This window comes from Triticum urartu, chromosome 3 (genome assembly GCF_003073215.2).
Source record: "Triticum urartu cultivar G1812 chromosome 3, Tu2.1, whole genome shotgun sequence".
In the NCBI taxonomy this organism is placed as follows: Eukaryota; Viridiplantae; Streptophyta; class Magnoliopsida; order Poales; family Poaceae; genus Triticum; species Triticum urartu.
In genome coordinates, this window is record NC_053024.1 from 223,505,545 (window position 1) to 223,527,364 (window position 21,820).

A 21,820-nucleotide genomic window follows, 5' to 3' on the forward strand; every position below is an offset into this window, starting at 1 on the left:
TAGGGGCATTAAACGATAGCGCCTGTTGGGAGGCAACCCAATTTTATTTTTATTCCTTGATTTTTGCTCCTGTTTAGTAATAAATAATTTATCTAGCCTCCGTTTTGGTTGTGTTTTTTGTGTTTAATTAGTGTTTGTGCCAAGTAGAACCGTTGGTAAGACTTGGGGAAAGTCTTTTTAATCTTGCTGTAAAAAACAGAAACTTTAGCGCTTACGAGAACTTCTGCCATTTTTATTTGGAAGGTGCTATTTAGTTAATTATTTTTGAAGATGATTAATAGATATATTCCTCACGTCCATAAATTTATTTTAGAATTGTTGGGGTTCCAGAACTTGCGTTAGCTACAGATTACTACAGACTGTTCTGTTTTTGACAGATTCTGTTTTTCGTGTGTTGTTTGCTTATTTTGATGAATCTATGGCTAGTAAAATAATTTATAAACCATTGATAAGTTGGAATATAGTAAGTTTAACACCAATATAAATAAAGAATGAGTTCATTACAGTACATTGAAGTGGTGTTTTGTTTTCTTTCGCTAACGGAGCTCACGAGATTTTCTACTTTAAGTTTTGTGTTGTGAAGTTTTCAAGTTTTGGGTAAAAGATTTGATGGATTATGGAACAAGGAGTGGCAAGAGCCTAAGCTTGGGGATTCCCATGGCACCCCAAGATAATCTAAGGACACCTAAAAGCCAAAGCTTGGGGATGCCCCGGAAGGCATCCCCTCTTTCGTCTACTTCCATCGGTAACTTTACTTGGAGCTATATTTTTATTCACCACATGATATGTGTTTTGCTTGGAGCGTCTTGTATTATTTGAGTCTTTATTTGTTAGTTTACCACAATCATCCTTGCTGTACACACCTTTTGATAGAGACTCACATGATTTGAATATTATTAGAATACTCTATGTGCTTCACTTATATCTTTTGAGCTATATAGTTTTTGCTCTAGTGCTTCACTTATATCTTTTAGAGCACGGTGGTGTATTTTTTTTATAGAAACAATTGTTCTTTCATGCTTCACTTAGATTATTTTGAGAGTCCTACAAAACAGTGTGGTAATTTGCTTTAATCATGATAGGCATTCAAGATTAGTAGAAAAAAATTCTTATGAAGTGTGTTGAATACTATGAGAAGTTTGATACTTGATAATTGTTTTGAGATATGGAGATGGTGATATTAGAGTCATGCTAGTTGAGTAGTTTTGACTTTGAGAAATACTTGTGTTAAAGTTTGTGATTCCCGTAGCATGCACGTATGGTGAACCGTTATGTGATGAAGTCGGAGCATGATTTATTTATTGATTGTCTTCCTTATGAGTGGCGGTCGGGGACGAGTGATGGTCTTTTCCTACCAATCTATCCCCCTAGGAGCATGCACGTAATACTTTGCTTCGATAACTTGTAGATTTTTGCAATAAATATATGATTTCTTTATGACTAATGTTGAGTCCATGTATTATACACACTTTCTTCCTTCCACCATTGCTAGCCTCTCTAATACCGCACACTTTTCACCGGTATCATAAACCCACCAAATACCTTCCTCAAAACAGCCACCATACCTACCTATCATGGCATTTCCGTAGCCATTCCGAGATATATTGCCATGCAACTTACCACCATTCCGTTTATTATGACACGCTCCATCATTGTCATATTGCTTTGCATGATCATGTAGTTGACATTGTATTTGTGGCAAAGCCAAAGTTCATAATTCTTTCATACATGTCACTCTTGATTCATTGCATATCCCGGTACACTGCCAGAGGCATTCACATAGAGTCATATTTTGTTCCAAGTATTGAGTTGTAATTGTTGAGTTGTAAGTAAATAAAAGTGTGATGATCATCTTTTTTAGAGCATTGTCCCAAGTGAGGAAAGGATTATGGAGACTATGATTCCCCCACAAGTCGGGATGAGACTCCGGACTAAAAAAAGAGGCCATAAAAAAGAGAAAAGGACCAAATAAAATAATGAGAGAAAAAGAGAGAAGGGACAATGCTACTATCCTTTTACCACACTTGTGCTTCAAAGTAGCACCATGATCTTCATGATAGAGAGTCTCCTATGATATCACTTTCCTATACTAGTGGGAAGTTTTCATTATAGAACTTGGCTTGTATATTCCAATGATGGGCTTCCTCAAAATGACGTAGGTCTTCGTGAGCAAGCGAGTTGGATGCACACCCACTTAGTTCCTTTTGTTGAGCTTTCATATACTCATAGCTCTAGTGCATCCGTTGCATGGCAATCCCTACTCACTCACATTGATATCTATTAATGGGCATCTCCCTTTTTGTCTTCTCCACAACCACCATTCTATTCCACATATAGTGCTATGTCTATGGCTCACTCTCATGTATTGCGTGAAGATTGAAAAAGTTTGAGACCACCAAAAGTATGAAACAATTGCTTGGCTTGTCATCGGGGTTGTGCATGATTTAAATACTTTGTGTGGTGATGATAGAGCATAGCCAGACTATATGATTTTGCAGGGATAACTTTCTTTGGCCAAGATATTTTGAGAAGACATAATTGCTTAGTTAGTATGCTTGAACTATTATTATTTTTATGTCAATATTAAACTTTTGTCTTGAATCTTTCAGATATGAATATTCATACCACAATTAAGAGAATTACATTGAAATTATGCCAAGTAGCATTCCACATCAAAAATTATGTTTTTATCATTTACCTACTCGAGGACGAGCAGGAATTAAGCTTGGGGATGCTTGATACGTCTCCAACTTATCTATAATTTTTTATTGTTCCATGCTATATTATATTCTATTTTCGACATTATTGGGCTTTATTATACACTTCCATATTATTTTTGGGACTAACCTACTAACCGGAGGCCCAGCCCAGAATTGTTGTTTTTTGCCTATTTCAGAGTTTCGCAGAAAAAGAATATCAAACGGAATGAAACCTCCGGGAACGTGATTTTCGGAACGAACGTGATCCAGAGGACTTGGACCCTATGTCAAGAAAGTAACCAGGAAGGCACGAGGTAGGGGCGCGCCTACCCCCCCCCCCCCAGGCGCGCCCTCCACCCTCGTGGGACCCACATTGCTCCCCTGACGTACTCCTTCCTCTAGGGATGAAAACGACACGGAAATGGACGGAACTGGGTGCTACCATATTTATTTTCATATTTTTTGCAGAAGCGGAAACGAATGCAGAAACACCGGAAATGAATACGAAAACAAATACTACCGGAAACAGACACGAAGCGAATACAGAGCGGACACGGAAACAAAACTGTATATTGACTGGAACTTAACACAACCTCGAATCATAGAGAAATAGACAAAAACAAACAAATTTATGGAATTGTTAACATGGCTACAAAATAATATGGTTGTGTTGGCAACATAGGGTAGTATTGTAGTAGTACATGACAATTCCCTATAGGGTATAGTTGAGTACGTGTGTGGTCGTAAAAGTTGGTCCTCAAATTATCCATTCTGCTCTTTCTACTCATCATGTTATTGTGTATTGTTTGATAGTTGGGCCACAAAGTAGCAACAGACCTATAGTAGAAACGGAAATTCCATATTTACGGAAACGGAAAGTTCCGTTTTCCATGTCTGTTCCACCGGTAAACACCGTTCCATTTTTGTTTCCATTTTCGCATAAAAAATTCCATTTCCATTTTGGTTTTGCAAATTTCCGTTTCCGTTTTCATATTTCCTCTCCGTTTCCATTTTTCCTCCGAAAAAGCGGAAACTTTCCACTCCATTTTCATCCCTACCTTCCTCCTATATATACCTACGTACCCCCAAACTACCAGATACGGAGCCAAAAACCTAATTCCATCGCTGCAACCTTCTGTACCCGTGAGATCCCCTCTTGGGGTCTTTTTCGGAGCTCCGCCGGAGGGGGCATCGATCACAGAGGGCTTCTACATCAAGACCATAGCCTCTCCGATGATGTGTGAGTAGTTTACTTCAGACCTTCGGGTCCATAGTTATTAGCTAGATGGCTACTTCTCTCTTTTTGGATCTCAATACAATGTTCTCCCCCTCTCTTGTGGAGATCTATTCGATGTAATCTTCTTTTGCGGTGTGTTTGTTGAGACCGATGAGTTGTGAGTTTATGATCAAGTTTATCTATGAACGATATTTGAATCTTCTCTGGATTCTTTTATGTATGATTGGTTATCTTTGCAAGTCTCTTCGAATTATCAGTTTGGTTTGGCCTACTAGATTGGTCTTTCTTGCAATGGGAGAAGTGCTTAGCTTTGGGTTCAATGTTGTGGTGTCCTTTCCCAGTGACAGTAGGGGCAGCAAGGCACGTATTGTATTGTTGCCATCGAGGATAACAAGATGGGGTTTATATCATATTGCATGAGTTTATCCCTCTACATCATGTCATCTTACTTAAGGCGTTACTCTGTTCTTTTGAACTTAATACTCTAGATGCATGCTGGATAGCGGTCGATGTGTGGAGTAATAGTAGTAGATGCAGGAAGGAGTCGGTCTACTTGTCTCGGACGTGATGCCTATATACATGATCATACCTAGATATTCTCATAACTATGCTCAATTCTGTCAATTTCTCAATAGTAATTTGTTTACCCACCGTAATACTTATGCTCTCGAGCGAAGCCACTAGTGAAACCTGTGGCCCCGGGTCTATTTTCCATCATATTAATCTTCCGTCAATGAGCTATTTCTTTTGTCATTTTTATTTTGCTTTATTTACTTTGCATCTTTATCATAAAAATGCCAAAAATATTATCTTATCAAATCTATCAGATCTCACTTTCGTAAGTGACCGTGAAGGGATTGACAACCCCTTTATTGCGTTGGTTGCAAGGATTTTATTTGTTTGTGTAGGTGCGAGGGACTCGTGTGTGGCCTCCTACTGTATTCATACCTTGGTTCTCAAAAACCGAGGGAAATACTTACGCTACTTTGCTGCATCACCCTTTCCTCTTCAAGGGAAAACCAACGCAATGCTCAAGAGGTAGCAAACTACATCTTCACTTGGTCGCTTGGAGAGGGCTCGGTCGCTTGGGTGTTTGAAGTTGGAGAGAATGGATCAGGTCTGGCTTGTGGGTGGGAGAGGAAGAGAGGCACCCCATTTATAGGCTTGTGGGTGGGAGAGGAAGAGAGAAGGGATAAGAACGGTGTGTGTGTGAATCCGGACGCGTGTGTGCATCTGTTACGTTTTGCACCCTTAATTTTTTGCACGGAAACGATGCATGGGTGCGTGTGTGAATCACTGCATAGGGAAGCTCTTTGATCGGGCGCGTGCATCTGACTCGTTGCCGTAATCTGAACCACTACCGTAATCTGAAACAATGGCCTAACTCTGAATCAATACATGCATGGACACCTAGCTCGCCTCGCTAGCCTAGCTCGCCTCGCTCGCATGCATGCACGTCCGCCTACCGCGCATGCAAACCCACGTCGCCGCCCTTCCCATGCATGCAGGCCTGGAGAGACAACCTATTAACTGCGGTCTCAGGCCCAGACAACGAGACGGCCCAACGGTCCATCCAGCGTGCCCGGTACTTGTTGAGAAAAAACAATCTCCCAGCCAATCAGATTGCATCTCGTGGATCGCCCCCCTCCTCCCCACAGATTCCTTCTAAAAGGGTTAGATCGACGGCCCTTGATCGCCGCTAGGGTTAGATGGACGGTCCTTGTTCAGCGCTAGGGTTAGCAGGGATTGGAGCAGTCAAAGATATGTTTGACCAGATTTAAAATGAGCATAATAAATTAAATAAAAATCAGAAAAATGAAAAACATGCGCACATAGTCTTCTTATGTCATATACTAACGATTTAAGTTGATAAACAAGGTTTACATACATTTAAACGAAAAGTTCATGTGTCTTATGTGATATCTTCTGTTGGGGAACGTAGCAGAAAACAAAATTTTTCCTACGGTTTCACCAAGATCCATCTAGGAGTTCATCTAGCAACGAGTGATTAGATGCATCTACGTACCTTGTAGATGGCGAGCGGAAGCGTTCAAAGAACGGGGATGATGTAGTCGAACACGACGTGATCCAAATCACCGATGATCTTAGCACCGAACGGACGGTGCCTCCGCGTTCAACACACGTACGGAACGGATGACGTCTCCTCCTTTCTTGATCCAGCAAGGGGGGAAGAGAGGTTGATGAAGATCCAGCAGCACGACGGCGTGGTGGTGGATGCAGGGCGTCACAGTAGCAGGGCTTCGCCTATACTACGAGAGAGAGACGTAACAGGGGAGAGAGGAAGCACCAAAGGCTGAGGTATGAAGTCCTCCCTCTCCTCAACTATATATAGGAGGGCCAAGGGGGGGTGGTGCGCCAGCCTAGGAGATCCAATCTCCTAGGTGCGGCGGCCAGGGGAGGTTTCCCCCCCCCCAAGCTCAGGGGTGCCTTCCACTAGTGGGACTCCTCCCCCATGGAAACCCTAGGCGCATGGGCCTATAGGGGCTGGTGCCCTTGGACCATATAGGCCAAGGCGCACCCCCTACAGCCCATGTGGCCCCCCGGGACAGGTGGCCCCACCCGATGGGCCCCCGGGACCCCTCCGGTGGTCCCGGTACAATACCGATAACCCCGAAACTTGTCCCGATGGCCGAAACAGCACTTCCTATATATAATTCTTTACCTCCGGACCATTCCGGAACTCCTCGTGACGTCCGGGATCTCATCCGGGACTCCGAACAATATTCGGGTTACTGCATATACATATCTTCACAACCCTAGCGTCACCGATCCTTAAGTGTGTAGACCCTACGGGTTCGGGAGACAAGCAGACATGACCGAGACGACTCTCCAGTCAATAACCAACAGCGGGATCTGGATACCCATGTTGGCTCCCACATGCTCCACGATGATCTCATCGGATGAACCACGATGTCGAGGATTAATCAACCCCGTATACAATTCCCTTTGTCAATCGGTATGTTACTTGCCCGAGACTCGATCGTCGGTATCCCAATACCTTGTTCAATCTCGTTACCGGCAAGTCACTTTACTCGTACCGTAATGCATGATCCCGTGATCAACCACTTGGTCACCTTGAGCTCATAATGATGATGCATTACCGAGTGGGCCCAGTGATACCTCTCCATTATATGGAGTGACAAATCCCAGTCTCGATCCGTGTCAACCCAACAGACACTTTCGGAGATACCTGTAGTGCACCTTTATAGTCACCCAGTTACGTTGTGACGTTTGATACACCCAAAGCACTCCTACGGTATCCGGGAGTTACACGATCTCATGGTCAAAGGAAAAGATACTTGACATTGGAAAAGCTCTAGCAAACGAACTACATGATCTTTGTGCTATGCTTAGGATTGGGTCTTGTCCATCACATCATTCTCCTAATGATGTGATCCCGTTATCAATGACATCCAATGTCCATAGCCAGGAAATCATGACTATCTGTTGATCAACGAGCTAGTCAACTAGAGGCTTACTAGGGACATATTATGGTCTATGTATTCACACGTGTATTACGATTTCCGGATAATACAGTTATAGCATGAATAAAGACAATTATCATGAACAAAGAAATATAATAATAATGCTTTTATTATTGCCTCTAGGGCATATTTCCAACAATATCTCGAGTATCTCAAACTCTCTTCTATGAAGTGAAGAGAAGTGTTTTGGGGAAATGAACATGAAAATTTCAAAAAACTCACCACAGCTTCATTTTGGAGTGACTAAGGATCCAGGCTTAGTTTTTCATTTTGATGTTTTAGACTTGTTTAAATATTGGTCAAAGTTAAGTTTGACCAGAATTTAAATGAGCAAAACAAATAAAAAATCAAAAAATGGAAAAACCAGCGCACATAGTCTGTATATATAGAATATATGTGTAGGAAAGTTATTTGGCTGATTTACACAAGGTCGAAAAAAAACCTTGCTTAGAAATGAATTCGTTTACGCTACCTTTTGACCCCTCTTTTTTAGCACGTTTTTCATGAAAATTTCAAAAACCTCACCACGGCTTCATTTTGGATTGACTAAGAAGGATCCAGGCTTAGTTTTTCATTTTGATGTTTTAGACTTGTTTAAATCTTGGTCAAAGTTAGGTTTGACCAGAATTCAAATGAGCAAAACAAAATTCAAAAAATCAAAAAAAAAAGGAAAACAAGCGCACATAGTCTGTGTATATAGAATATATGTGTAGGAAAGTTATTTGGCTCATTTAGACAAGGTCAAAAAAATCTTTCTTAGAAATGAGGCCGTTTACCCTACCTTTGGAGCTCTTTTTTAGCACATTTTTCATGAATGTGAGTTTACCAAAGTTTCAAAAGAATTCCAACATCCATATAGCATGTCAAATTTGAAGTTCTAACATAGGTCCAACATCATTCAAACATAGTTCTAACATAGGTCCAACATCATCCAACAGAAATACAACATTATTCATAATGTTTCATAATCATTCATAAATAGTGTTGGGGCTTCTGTCTGTTCCTTGAGCTTCTTGCCATCACTTTGCTCCTCGTGCACCTTGTGCTCATTGCTTCATCTCTTCTCCTCTTGGTTGTCGGTACCTTGTGCATCTTCTTCAAACCTACCATAGAGCTGTGCAAAACATAAAAGGGTAATGAGATCATGTCAAGTGATAAATGTACAGTAGTATTTGACCCTTGCAAGATTTACATACCTAGCAGAACTCACAACAACAGAAGGTTGGTCACCATGTGGAGCCTCACTTGGATCACCATTTGGAGCCTCACTTGGATCACCATGATCACCATTTGGAGCCTCACTTGGATCACCATTTGCAGCCTCACTTGAATCATTATTTGGAGGATATTTTGGATCATCGTCAAAATCATGCAGCTGGTGACCATCATCATTTGGAACCTCGTCAAAATCCTCATCTCATGCAACCGGTTGTTGACCATCATTTTCATCATCTATTGAGGTAACCGGCTGCTGACCAACATTTTCATCGCAACCTTCATCGAAACTCTCTTCGAACGTTGGATCTACTGTGTTATCAAAATACTTACCGAAATGACCAGACCCACCACACCTTGTGCACTTACGCTTCCTCGCTCCAAGTCCAGCTCCTTCGCTGCGAGGTTTGATTTGACTCTTCCTTGGTCTACCTGCTGCTCTCTTCAGAACTAGAGCATAAACCTTGAATCCAGGGTCCACCATGTCCCATTGTTGTTTTCCCTCCATAACAGGCAAGGCATAAGCATATGTGGACTTGAACCTTGCAATAGAGTAGTAATCATGCACATACTATTGTATGTTCCCTGCTGGACCTGGGAGAGAAGTGATGAAAAGCAAGGCATGAATGCATGGCAACCCAGTTATCTGCCATTGCCTACAACTGCAAGTTCTAGCTTCTAAATTCACTGGATATCTCCATTCCATCTTCTCTTTATCCAAATATGATATATCTGCTGTGGTCCCCGAGCAAAGAGTCATGTTCATTTCCAAGCCTGTTGTTTTCTGCTTCAGTTCATTCATCACGACAGGGATGATAATGTGGCCCCTGAATTTTGCCTCGGCTATTCTTGCACGATAATGAAATTTCTGTATGTATTCTATACTTATCATGTCAAGCAAATCCACCACATAATGACCCTTTAGTTTCCGGATCGTTGAGTGGAAAGACTCTGCTAGATTATTATGCACATAGTCAACTTTTCTCAGTTCACTGATTTGGCTTCTGGCCCATAACTTGGAGTGCTGTGTTTCCAAGCATTATTTCACTTTGGGATTCATGTATAACTGCCTCAAGTGGTAGTTGTGCTTCTTCACACTGCAAGTTAAAAGATGTTGGCCATAAATTGTCGGTATACACCTTTCCTTTGAATTTCTTCATGAAATTTGCAGCAAGGTGATGCATGCATTCCCTATGCTCTACTCCAGGGAACACATTGTCCACGGCCACTTCTAAACCTTTGCAGGCATCTGTATGAATGACCAACCCATTGGGATGTGCAATAGCCCGGCGCAGATTATGCAAAAACCAAGTCCAGCTCTCCTCAGACTCTGTCTCCAGCACACCGTAGGCAACTGGAAATACAAAACTGTGTGCATCAACTACACAAGCTGCTACTAATTGTCCTTTAAACCTCCCTATGAGAAAAGTGGCATCAATAGCCAAATAAGGCCTGCAGCCTGCCAAAAAACCCCGGCGACAAGCCTCAAAGCAGACAAAAACCCTCCTAAAGCATTCCTTGGTCTTTGTCACTCCCCTGAATGTGTACTCCACGGTGTGGTGGTCCATATCTACAATACTACATGGGCTAGTCCTCTCCACTTCACCTTTGAATGAATACAAGAATTGAAAACTTTCCTGCCAGTTACCATAAATAAAATCCATAGCATGTCGGAAAAGCAACTTGGCTCTCGGGTCCAGATGCTCCCGGAATCTGGACCACCCACTGAGCTCGAGATTCGCGCGTGCACATGTATTCTGTGATGTATACTGCGGTCGAAATTCTGGACAGCGGCCTCACACAACGGTACAATCCGAGACGGCGTTAGCTCATGTATGGACAGAACAGACAGCGCGTCGATCGGCACAGACGGGGCGTGAGTTCTGTACCACCCGGCCCAGGTAACGGCCGTTTTCCACACCCCCACCCACCGGCCGACACATTTCCAGCAGATCCGCACCAGGCTTCTTCCTCCACACTACTCCAGAAATATCCAGTACTGTTCCGAGCTCCAGATCCATCGGCGCCATGGCTTCTTCGTCATCTTCCAGCCAGCACCCGGCCTCACAGGAGGTGTTGCCTCTAATCCCTTGTCCGTACTGCGGCGACAAGATCCTCACGTACGTCTGCGGAGCCAGTTCATTGAAGTCCGGACAGCGATTCTACAAATGCATCCAGAAAGATGTAAGTGTCTCTGATATGTAGGCATCAGATCGAAAGTTTCTCTGATATGTACGCATCAGATCGAAACCCCGATTTGTGTTTGACTTGATGTCTTGTGTTTTTCGAATGCAGGCCGGGTGATGCAAGTTCTATGAGTGGCAGGAGGGGTACGCTAGGTTTCTCCCGGCTCATCTTGGTGCCAACGGGGTCCAGAACCAGATCTAGGAGGGGGCGCCCCAAGTTGCAGCTCCGGCGGTGGACCAGCATATTGGAGCAATTCTAGCCATGGTCAGATATTTGAAGCTCAATCTTGTAGTCGCGGGAACCAACCTCACTGCCACGGCATTGCTTCTCGCACTATTCATCGCCATATGTGCCATGGTCATTATGTCTCGCTCCACCAGCGATTAATGTAATAGGCAGTAGCAACTACCTTTCGCGTGTGTCATTAGCATGGGGTCTGTGCTGTGCTAGACCCCGTAGCCGTCTTCGTTTATCTGTTCTAAGTAACTCTGCTGTACCAAGCCGTATGTGTCTGTTGTAATGCAACGAAATGATGCTTAATTAAGTACTTTCCTGTATTATGTCGAAAAGTTGCATGTGTCCATTAATTAAATTAATTACAGATGACTGGACCCGTTGGTTGGACTGGACCATTCTGGATTCCTTCCCACCCACACATCACGCTGGTTGTGGCCTTTCCTCACAGCCTGAACCACCCGGGCCGTGGCCGACCACACGACCAGATCTACAACCAACTCAGCGGCGACTCCGCCGCTGCCCCGACCTCACGACGGCGGCCGCGACTGTCTCGCCGAAGCTCCTCTACCAAAGGTACCCCTCTCGCAAAGTCCCCATGCCTCGATCTTTAGGCAGCCGCGGATCTCGCTCTTTGAATTCACTATCCCCATAGCTTGGTCCCGGGATCCCCTTTGACCTTAGTCCGATGCCAACACCCAGTCACCACAACTTTTCTATTCTTCTGCCGTAGGTACGAAATGGCTGGGTCAGTTAGCTCCGATGATTTTTGCGCCGCCGGCGGCCGCCGAACTGAACCAACACCGGCGAAATCATCAGATAGCAGGCGAACTAGTGCGTCAGGCAGCCGATCTGACGCAATTCCACCTAATTTCACTTCTAGGAGCTCTGTCGGGCACGTTGTCACTATTATCGACAGTTTCAGTGAATACAAGCGGCGGCTAGTAAAAGAGATAGGATTCGGGGGGTGCTAGAGCTGCCAATGATCCAGAAGTTAAAACTCAAGCTTAGTGCTTGGGCAATGAGCAAGGTCGATGTCACCCAACGTGCATTTGTTATTAATCCAAAGATAATTCTCCCGTTCAAGCCAGCGGATGTGGCCAAGGTCTTCGAGATCCCATGCGGCAACAGGGATGTGCGTGGACCGAATGGCAACATCAACGAAGAGTCTGTTTCATTTATAAAAAAGACCCTAGGCATGGACCAGTCCGCAGCACACAGCTTGCGCGTTGCGGAGGAGTTCATGATGCGGAACATAACTGAAGAATCAAGCAAGTTGGAGAAAGACTGTTTTCTGATAGCGTTCGTGATCTTTGTAATGGGTCATCTCCTAGATCCTTCGTCGAAACATGACTACAAGAGCATCAATTTCTGGGGCGCCATTGCTAATACCGAAGAGATAGCCCAGTTCAATTGGTGCGAGTATGTGTTGCAGGCCTTGCTTGATGCGGTCACAAAACTGAAGGTTGATATGGATAATGGCGTCACGACAGCAAACCTTACTGGATGCCATCTTTTCCTTCAGGTAATGACAATCATTTCACCCCTTTTTCCACCATCAAGTCAAACCAACTATGATGGTACTATAAGCAAAATCCTTCATCTCAATACTGATCATGATTTGTTATCAACCTTTTTATTATGTGGCCCAGGTGTTCCTTCTTGATAACCTTGACTTGGGGATATTCAACCTGAAACATGATGTTTTCCCTTGGGTCAAAATGTTCGACCAGGACACCTTGCGGCGCATGACTATAATGGCGTCCGACGTTGGAGTACCTGAGCCGTCATTCGCGTCATCAATGGTAATATATCTGTGAATAAACCACTGTCGTTAGCCATTGATGAGCCCCCACCGCACACCCAACTGAACAACCTTTTATTTTTCTTTGTCTCATGTTTTAACATTTGCAGTTGAGAGATGCAGCGACCGTATGCTACTCCCAGAGCGTTCAGACTGACAAGCCCCGCACCGACAACCCGCCATTGTCTCGAACCTGGTCCCCTCTCCCGCCACGCGCGCGCCGGCACCTCCCTTACTGTACCGAAGGACAGTGTAGTCAATCGCCCATCTCCAATGGTCGCAGTTGCCAAGAAGACCACGCCCCCAAGGCAAATGACCGCTGTTGACTACTCGAACTATATCACAAATCGATACCCAACTATGGTATTGAGCTCGCACTCTGTTTTTTCTTAGTATTGTCTTCACCTTCCTGTCATTCTGGTTTCCATAACTGAACCTAACTCGCATCTCCTATTGCAGTCATCCCAAACGATAGCGGTTCTTCTCCGTGAACAGAATGCACGGGCGGTGCGCCATCTTACCACGGCTCGGCAAAATATCCAGAATGACATGGTCAACTTCACAGACAAGCTAATGTCAGCGCTTGCTTCTGGATGCACATGCTGCACTGCTAGGGGTTTTTCTGATTGCCCTGTTAGACCGCAGACGCTAGACGAGGAAAGCGCATCATGCCGCGAAAAACGCAAGTTTGCTCTTCCTGGAGCCACGCACAGTGCACAAGCTTCATACCACACTCTAAAGTATCACAAACTTAGCGGTCTCAAGTTGGACCTCTCCGACTGCGAATGTTTTTTTAAATCCTGCGATAATTATCCATGCCAAATTTATTTTTCTGTTCTATATGTTGCTAAAGCAATTTCCTCTGTTATTGCCCTTTCTCCCCTACAGTTGAAAGTCCACCACAGAGAAGCGGCGTGCGAAAAGGCAGCATGCAAACCGAGCCAACACGCAAACCCGGCCATCATGCGGCCACATCAAGCCACAACAAGGACAAACATCATGGAAGAAGCGACGCCATATGCAACGCCATACAACAGTATGCCATATGCATAGCTGAAGCAGTTAAGGACATATACGTCGATAGTATTCAAGAAAACCAGACAGGCGTTTTCTTTTCCATCTCCACCGCCGAGCTACCCAAACGGAAATACGTATCATCAAGGAGCTATGCAGGGAATCCATGGTTTAAAGGCCGCCCAGTCGTGCCTCCTAAAACTGATATAGCCGACTTGCTGGAAGCCTATCTGCCATCGCTGCCCGACAATCAGCTGGCACAGTGAGTTTTTTCTTTTCAATAGATGTTCTAATGCTGATATATCACATGCCTCCGTCCAAACACCAGAGTTCTAACTTTATCTTATGCTACTGTCTGTAACAGAAACTTGATAGTTCATGGTACCCCCCGGGAGATTAGAATCAGAGGTGTCGAAATCCAACTACAGATCATCAGCAATAGCATGCTCAATCACGAGCTTGGTTCCATCCTTATACGTCAACTAATGCAGATGGACAGCGAAGCTAATTTGGATACACCTTGCCTAACACACCGCCACATCCTCGAATGTTATTTCTCGATACGAATGCACCATGCTAGCAATGTCTTCGGTTCATTTCTCATTTCTCCGCGCAGCCCATTTTGTTTCGCCACCTGCATTAATCATAATGGCCTCCTGAATTGTTTTAATTGTTCCTTCTTTGCAGACCTTAGCCCTTGCCGAAAATTCAAGTATTTCTAGGTTTTTAGAGATCCAGAATCAGTTTATTGGTCCGGTTGTGCAGCACGCAGTAGAGGCATGCCAACTAGTAATGTTTTTTACCCCGCCAATACTTTTGAGCAAACCCTTTCTCCCCCTGTGACACAAATGGCACGACTAGAGCTCACAAATTGTGTCTCCGAAAACAAAAAAACTGTAGTTTTACATCCCAGCAATACTTCGAGAGGGGTGGGCTCTCTACATGTGGGACATGCTCCAAAGGGTGATCCACATCATCGCTCCCTCTGTTGGTGGCGGGGTATGGAATGCTGAGCAGAAGGAGCGGCACGAGCTCATAGCGTCCCGGCTCCATGATGCTTTGTTCCAATGCTTGGAAGACTTCTTCGCAGTATGGCCTACGCCAAAAGAAAATTGGTCAACTAAGTTTCCTCAACTCTTTGACACTGCATTCACTAGGCATGCTCGCTGTCAACCTAGGTTCACAAGTTTTATAGAATTTGAGGACATTATTTCCTTGTTGCTATCTCGTTCTAATACTTGCTTCTCCTTTTCATAATACGTGTTAGGGAGGAAACCGGGTACTGTGTTATGCATACCATCAGGTACCACGACGGAGATAAATTACGAGTCCCCATAACAAGGGTGTGTAACCTTTTTGAATTTTCTTACCTCAATTTCATACTTGATGCCCGACATACGTCTTCACTCTTTAATGATAACATTCTCCGACCGTTTTACCTTGTAGGACACCCTTAAGACCACTAAGCTATGTGCGCTGCAAGATGCAATGAAGCTGCAGGGGAACCAATCTTCACTCCCAGCTGACGCAATATGGTCAGTGTTCGCTCCTTCTGGGGATTTCAATGACAACACGTCTCAGTAGCTGCAACCCATGTCTATTGGACATGGTTTTCCTTTTTTTCGTTCAATGACTCATTTCTGGCCATGGAACACGAGACCTTCTGTGCTACTCTTAGTATTTGAGTCTTAATCAAACCGCTCAGCGAACACCAAGACCTTTTTTCCACAAGCGGGCTGCATGTTTGAGACCTGCTATTTTGGTTTTAACTATTCCATTTTGTTCCACCATGATTCCTCCGTTTTCTTGCGGCTAACACACCAGTGGATCTTTTTACTTGTACTAGCCCTACTAACGCACAAGAGGACACCCGAGGATCCTCCTTTCTAGCTTTTTGCATGTCCATTCAAATTACCCAAAACAAACCGCACCCTAGACCAGATTAACAAAACTTAGCACAGGACATACTTCCATAGAGGTATCCGTACCGAAGTTCACATAGTTGATACTAGCATAGTTACGAGCCAAACTATCTACATGCCTAGGGGCACGCCCAGATTACGACACCAACTTGTTTAACTTCTTACATAAATAAACCTCTCGGAGCAAATGAAACACCCCCCCCCCCCCCCCCCCGAGGGCGATCAGGATTGCACCAGCCTGTTAGTTCTCACTGACTCCATCACAATTCTCAAACCAAAAAGTAAGTCTGCCCTCGAAACCAACCTCAGCGAGCATCTTAAACTCAAATCCCTGAGGCCGAAGAGGATTTTAGACAATTCTGCTTGTCCTCACTATCTTCATCCTCATTCTACAGCCCAAAAGTTCGTCCTCCCACGCCCATCCCCTCATCGCTACTCGGTGTTGACCTTCATGCAGTAAGGGAGGCGTGCCCTGTTCTCCTTCATGCTCACCATCTTGTAAACAAGAGACTTCCCTAGGAACTCGATCTGCCTCTGAAACATAAACCAACAACATCTCGGGCAGTCAGCAGGGATAGACAACTAAAACAATCTGCACAATCAAGTATTAAGTCATGTCATCCAAAGTCTTCCTACTTACATCAGTCAGTCTAGAAACCTTCTCCCCATTGTAGTCCCGGAGGCAGTGCATCGCATATATCCAGCTTTCCTCCCTAGTCACACAGTCAGCATCATGTACGACACAAGTAACCGAACAAATGGGAGTCCATCGAGACAAAAAAATTACATGTCGCAGCTGCGGTGCATGCCAGTGCTGAATTGCAATGTCCACCCTGCAGTTGACACCCTAACAGCAGGAATGCACTCGTGGATGCAACGTCTCAAATTAGATATCACCCTTGTTGCGTTCGCCGTGTGCTTATCTTCCATTTCGTGAGGCAACTCGTCCGTCTCTACTGGGTCCATTACAAGACACTTCTTTTTCTGAAGATCAATGGCATACACTGCCTAGCTATCCCGATGCTTCAGTATCAGCATCACCTGCGCCGGTTGTTGTTTTGCATACAAAGTTAGAATCAAAAAAAGTTCACCAAACTTGGCAGCAGAGTTAGAGGCTTATGTCAGCTAAACCATAAAAGGTCCAAGATCTCACATTCTGGCAGGCCTCAATCCTCACTCCAGTGTGCTCTTCGGTTATCATTGTTGCAATTTCACCGAAGTCAAGCTCCGATGCTCTTTCTACCTCCATTAGCCGGTCCTGTGAATAGATTATTTTTTCATGATTCATGTTAGTTCCTCAACTTTTCTTCTAACTCCAATGCACATGCTAACAAGCATTAAATCTGTTTCACTTACACCAAGCCTGAAATCTGGTATCATCCTGAAGCATTCCGGCAAACCAGCAAATAGAATTGTCTCCTCCTTCCTCACCAGCCACCACATATTCACCATGTGATCAACATCAGGGTCCCCATCACGATCGAAGTAAATCTGGATCTGGGTCCCTGTCAGGTTGGTCCTGTCCGGGTGTGTGTGACAATACCATTTCCTTCCATGTTTCACCATTTTATAATTTTGATTAGACTACAGTCTTCAGACCACTCCGGGACCGAATTTTTATAAACAGTTTATGTGCATTTTTTATTTACCTTGCCAACTCCATGGATGAGCACCTGTTCATCTTATCATGCCAGCCCATTACATCTCATCCTATAGGTTCATCGGGGTGCAGTCCCAGTCTCCCAGGGTACTTCTCTCTAACCTCATCCTTGGGTTTGATGAACATACGGAGATGTGACGGAACTTGAGCTGTGTATGGTGACAATTAGCCCGATGACCGAGAACTAAATTTTGCAATATTCAGACTTCATTTCAGAAATAGGAAAAAGAGCAAGAGGATGCTACGACACGCACCTTCTGTTTCCCACACCGGAGCACGCTGCCTGCCCTCAGAAATCATTGGTCCACCTGCAAGAACACACACACATAATGCAAGAGTCAGTCATCTTCACACCCAGACCACACTTAATTTTTTTAATAAGGCGATGCTAATTTTTGCACAGTCCGTCCTGGTGTGGGAGTCAAGATGATTATGGTTCCTTTACCTCCAGCCATTGCTCTACGGATCGCCTCCATAACGGGATCCTCTGGCACCACAGCCTCTTTTCCTTTGTCATCTGGAAAAAGTCAGAAATAAAACAATTAGTTTTAAATAAACTCCTAACAAAGCTGATGCAACACCCACATCAAGTGCATTTAACTAATCTCGGGGGGCTTACGTTTTGATATGTGCTGTACGGCCCCACTTGCTGATGGCCCACCAACGGTAGCACTGCTGGACAACGGCTCAACAGGGACAGCCTGGTCACCATGGCCTTCGTGCCCGACCGCTCGTGTGTTTGATTTGTTGCCGATGTCCGGTGTCGATCGTGACACAATGTCAGACAAAAACCTCACCTTCTTTGGCCAAGGATCTTCGCCTTCTTCGGCTGGTCTCTTTCGATCTCCTCCAGGATGTCCTGGCGATGCAGCCGTACCGCCCAGCACTCTCAGCAGAGCAAGTGTCCCCATCCCCGTGACCACCATCATACTTGATCCATAAGCAGGCACTATTAATTTTTTCCAAAATTAGGTTAGTCAACTACCGGGGCACAAAAAACTCTCAAAACATGCGACAACCAATACAGTTGTCCATATGGCCAATGCGTTTTGTTTTTTCGTACCTTCCACTGTTGATACCAGAGTAGAAACAGCGCCTTTGCATGCAGAAACTGCCAGGGGGTCCTCAGCTAGATCATTGGCGTCAACCTCTGTGTTGAGAACAAACACGATATCAGATCTTTTTCTCTGGAAATTGCAAGCACTATAAAGGGTGCCACGACTTGTTGTCACCTTTTTTTTCTAGTTTCCGTTCCAATTCTCGCGCGTACGCCTCATCATTTGATAAATGACTGCCACACTCCCAGCTTGGTGCTTTTGCAGCCAGCCCTTCAGGACCAACGCTTACCTTGCCTGCAACAAAATTATTACATTTTTTTAGAACAATTGATATTACCACAATATCAGTCAAATTCCCTCCTTCGTTTTTTCAATTTTTACAGATTCTTTTTTACTAACCTGGGGATGCAAACATTGAACGCAGGCAGAATGCAATGTCCTCATCATGCAGGGCAACCTCGTCATCACTTTCAGCAGCAATACTTGGAACAAGGGCTGGCAGCGCCATCGTCGATGCAAGGCAACGCTGCTTGCACACGCATCAGCTTGATCAGCTGGGTTGACAAAGCGTGTAGCCTCTACGCCAACCCACGCCTTTGCACTCCAAGGAATATGAAAACGGCTATCGCCTGCCTCCCCACCAGCAACTGCAACTGCAAGCAAACGTCAACCCCAATCAAATTCATGGTCATGCACTCTATAGCCTACATTCCAGAAATTCAAAGAATGGAGCTCCTCGGTTGCGGAATCATTTACCTGATCCAGATGGTTCTCTGCGAGAAGATCCAGCACCAGAACCTACATCAGCGCCAACAAGTGAGATGTTGCCTCCTCGGTCTGCAATTTTTGGAACTTTTTCCTATCAGCTATCAGTGCACTCATAGTTCTACATATCGAATATTTTGTTAATAATGCGACCGCCCCACACCGCCCCACACTGCTTCGTGCGCCATGCTAACAGCATTAGGGTACAGCTTGCTTCCAAAACAATACTGTAGTTTCTTCTTTTGATCATCAACCTACATGATTATACTCTCCACAACCGAGCTCCTGTTTTCTTCAATTGTCTCTGCTGCAACCCTGACCACAGCATCCATAAGCATTGGCATGACATGGTCTTCGATCATAGCCATTATGTTATCCTTTCCCCTGCAGTTATATCAGAACATTAAACATGTCAGAATAGACCATCACCTAAATAGATCAGAGTGCATTGGTCTGCATAAACATATTTACCAGGTTGCTCACCTCTCCAACTTCGACCATGCTGGATGCTGCATCTTCACCCACTCTCGCTGCCATCATCGGGAGCCACCTCATAGGAAGCCCACCCATGCTCCCCTATGGCCTTATCTGCAATACAAAACAGACAGACTGTAAATTTCACAGCCCAGGGGAGAAATGAATTTTTGTTTTATGGTTCGAAGCCAACGAAATGAAGCCAGAGCTGTCTTTGTTTAGTAATTCCAATCCTAACCTTGTATCTCCGGTGCTCATCTCCCCTCTGCCGGTCTTCTTCAACCAAAGTGATGAGCTCCTCCATCTTCTCCGAAGAGTACACGGCAATCTTAGGCACCAGGTCGGTGCTGATGCTTGCTGCCTTGAAATCGATCCACTCGAGGCAGAAAAGATGTAGATTTTCAAGAGAACAAGAATGTGTTCATGCAAAACAGCCAACATTTCATGAAAATACATTAATTTTTTTAAATCTGTAAAGTTGTTAACCTGAAGCAGAAGATTCCACCCCGCCTAAAGTGTATGTTTTTGCACCAGCTAGGAGATCAGCTTTGAATTTTTCTGCAGCTCGCCTGGTGAGAGTAAGGATGTACCCCGCCCAGTCGTACTCCCCAATCTTGCTAGGCTCCTTTACACATGCTAGCAACTCATCTGGCACGTTTGCCTGGGCACCCCTTGGTTCCACCTGGGTGCAGAAAACAAGCAATGTGTAGGCTACGCGTGCCGTGTCTAATTGCTTTGCTGACATCTCTTCAGGATCACATATCTGAGCTAATTTCTGCAGATCCCCTACCTTAATTCCAGCGGACGCTCTAACTTCTAAGCCAAGCAACGACTGCACCTTCTCAACAGTTTTGACCCTATCTTTCAGTGGTCCAAATTTAACAGGCCTATTGCCAGACACCACACCTATAATCCTACCAAATGCCTCCCTGTCTAAGTACCTAACTTGCTTATCTGGGAAAGTCATCCCCATGGTTTTTGGATCTAACCTAGACTGCACCCAGACATAGAACCTCCTATTCATCTTGCCAGCCACCCTAATAGTTAGGAAACTGCCGAGCCCCGTGCTTCTGACCACTGGATACAATATGGACCCGACGCCCAGCAATGTCGCCGGAGTGGAAGTGTTCCGTATTGATGGCCCTGGCAGGTTTTCGGCCGCTAACTTCGGCTCCATCGGAGGGATCTCCTCTGGTTCAGCTGTGGCTGGAAGCTGAAGCCTGCTCCCCCACGGGCGTGAAGACTGGCTAGATCTAGCTTCGACAGCGACCCTTCCTCGGCTTCGAGTATGACACTTCCTCGACGGTGAAGCTTGTGGCTTCATCGCGACGACCTAGATGCATAAACATCAGTAGGAAGGACCACCCCAGTGTCAAACCAAAAAATGCCTATGATTTTCTTAATCGCCACACGAAAGAGCAAGCCTTTGTAAATGCGGACCAGATCTACTCACCAGCTAGCCAGGTCGCAGCACGAGATGCACGGCAGCGACCCGGAGATCCGGTTTTCCACCGCCAAGCACCAACCTTCTTTTCACCTCTCCTCTGCTTTTGCTCTCCCCTTATCTATCTCTTTTGCCCAAGCAGAGAGAAGGATTGGAGTGAGAGTGTGGGGTAAGAAGTAAACACAGCTGACCACGGGGCACGGGATGATTTTTTCACCCACTCCCTTATCTGCATCTAACATGGACGTCTCGCTGCCACTCATACCGAGCTATAGCTCGCCCGAATTTTGGGTGCAAATGGCGGGATTTTTACCGCCCACTACCGACCAGCAATACGTGCCTACCCGGTGCGCGGCGCGACCCAGCTGCCTGTACAAATGACACGTCTACACCTTCACCCCAGTCATTTTGCTTATTCATTCCACCAAATCAATCAAATCGCATGCCAAAACAAAAATATATATGATGCCGGTGACATCTATTACCAGAGACCGGGAGTAGCAGCTCTCATGGACGTAAATGCACAAACCCAACGAGTCATACAATGAGGGTTCACCGCAGCATGCACCGGGATGCACGTGTACCTTTTTTTCGCTCCACG

At 44.9% G+C, this 21,820-nt stretch overlaps 2 protein-coding genes across 17 annotated transcripts; one reads left to right on the plus strand and one right to left on the minus strand.

Moving 5' to 3' along the window:
• The first annotated feature begins 11,431 nt into the window (after positions 1 to 11,431).
• Positions 11,432 to 19,578, plus strand: LOC125543684. 10 transcript variants are annotated; one of them, XM_048707127.1, is made up of 11 exons: positions 11,496 to 11,654; positions 11,812 to 12,603; positions 12,731 to 12,883; positions 12,993 to 13,245; positions 13,342 to 13,564; positions 13,771 to 14,158; positions 14,261 to 14,685; positions 14,797 to 14,985; positions 15,164 to 15,239; positions 15,343 to 15,431; positions 18,961 to 19,578. In XM_048707127.1, the coding sequence occupies exons 4-7, from the start codon at positions 13,000 to 13,002 to the stop codon at positions 14,616 to 14,618; spliced, it is 1,215 nt and encodes a 404-aa protein (XP_048563084.1). In that variant the 5' UTR covers positions 11,496 to 11,654; positions 11,812 to 12,603; positions 12,731 to 12,883; positions 12,993 to 12,999; the 3' UTR covers positions 14,619 to 14,685; positions 14,797 to 14,985; positions 15,164 to 15,239; positions 15,343 to 15,431; positions 18,961 to 19,578. The 10 variants fall into 10 exon arrangements, with proteins under 10 accessions (XP_048563085.1, XP_048563084.1, XP_048563083.1 ...); XM_048707126.1 differs by having other exon boundaries at positions 14,261 to 15,011; XM_048707125.1 differs by having other exon boundaries at positions 14,261 to 14,985.
• Positions 15,839 to 18,953, minus strand: LOC125543685. 7 transcript variants are annotated; one of them, XR_007298690.1, is made up of 5 exons: positions 18,098 to 18,953; positions 17,924 to 17,995; positions 17,733 to 17,786; positions 17,175 to 17,627; positions 15,839 to 17,076 (listed from the first exon to the last, which is right to left on the minus strand). XR_007298690.1 is itself a non-coding variant. In XM_048707132.1 (5 exons), the coding sequence occupies exons 2-5, from the start codon at positions 18,405 to 18,407 to the stop codon at positions 17,524 to 17,526; spliced, it is 540 nt and encodes a 179-aa protein (XP_048563089.1). In that variant the 5' UTR covers positions 18,408 to 18,427; positions 18,542 to 18,953; the 3' UTR covers positions 15,839 to 17,523. The 7 variants fall into 7 exon arrangements, 3 of the variants coding, with proteins under 3 accessions (XP_048563089.1, XP_048563091.1, XP_048563090.1); XR_007298689.1 differs by having other exon boundaries at positions 15,839 to 16,859; positions 16,972 to 17,627; XR_007298692.1 differs by having other exon boundaries at positions 15,839 to 16,531; positions 16,606 to 17,627.
• Positions 19,579 to 21,820: the final 2,242 nt, after the last annotated feature.

Bases quoted from the DNA above. Each gene is read 5' to 3' on its own strand.
- LOC125543684 (XM_048707126.1), top strand. From the start codon at position 13,000: ATGCAGCGACCGTATGCTACTCCCAGAGCGTTCAGACTGACAAGCCCC. The intron at 13,246-13,341 runs GTATTGAGCTCG...CTCCTATTGCAG, and splicing joins CAAATCGATACCCAACTATG to TCATCCCAAACGATAGCGGT. The intron at 14,159-14,260 runs GTGAGTTTTTTC...TGTCTGTAACAG, and splicing joins CCCGACAATCAGCTGGCACA to AAACTTGATAGTTCATGGTA.
- LOC125543685 (XM_048707132.1), bottom strand. From the start codon at position 18,407: ATGATGGTGGTCACGGGGATGGGGACACTTGCTCTGCTGAGAGTGCTG. The intron at 17,996-18,097 runs GTAAGCCCCCCG...GACTTTTTCCAG, and splicing joins CGTACAGCACATATCAAAAC to ATGACAAAGGAAAAGAGGCT. The intron at 17,628-17,732 runs GTGCGTGTCGTA...CACCATACACAG, and splicing joins TCCGGTGTGGGAAACAGAAG to CTCAAGTTCCGTCACATCTC.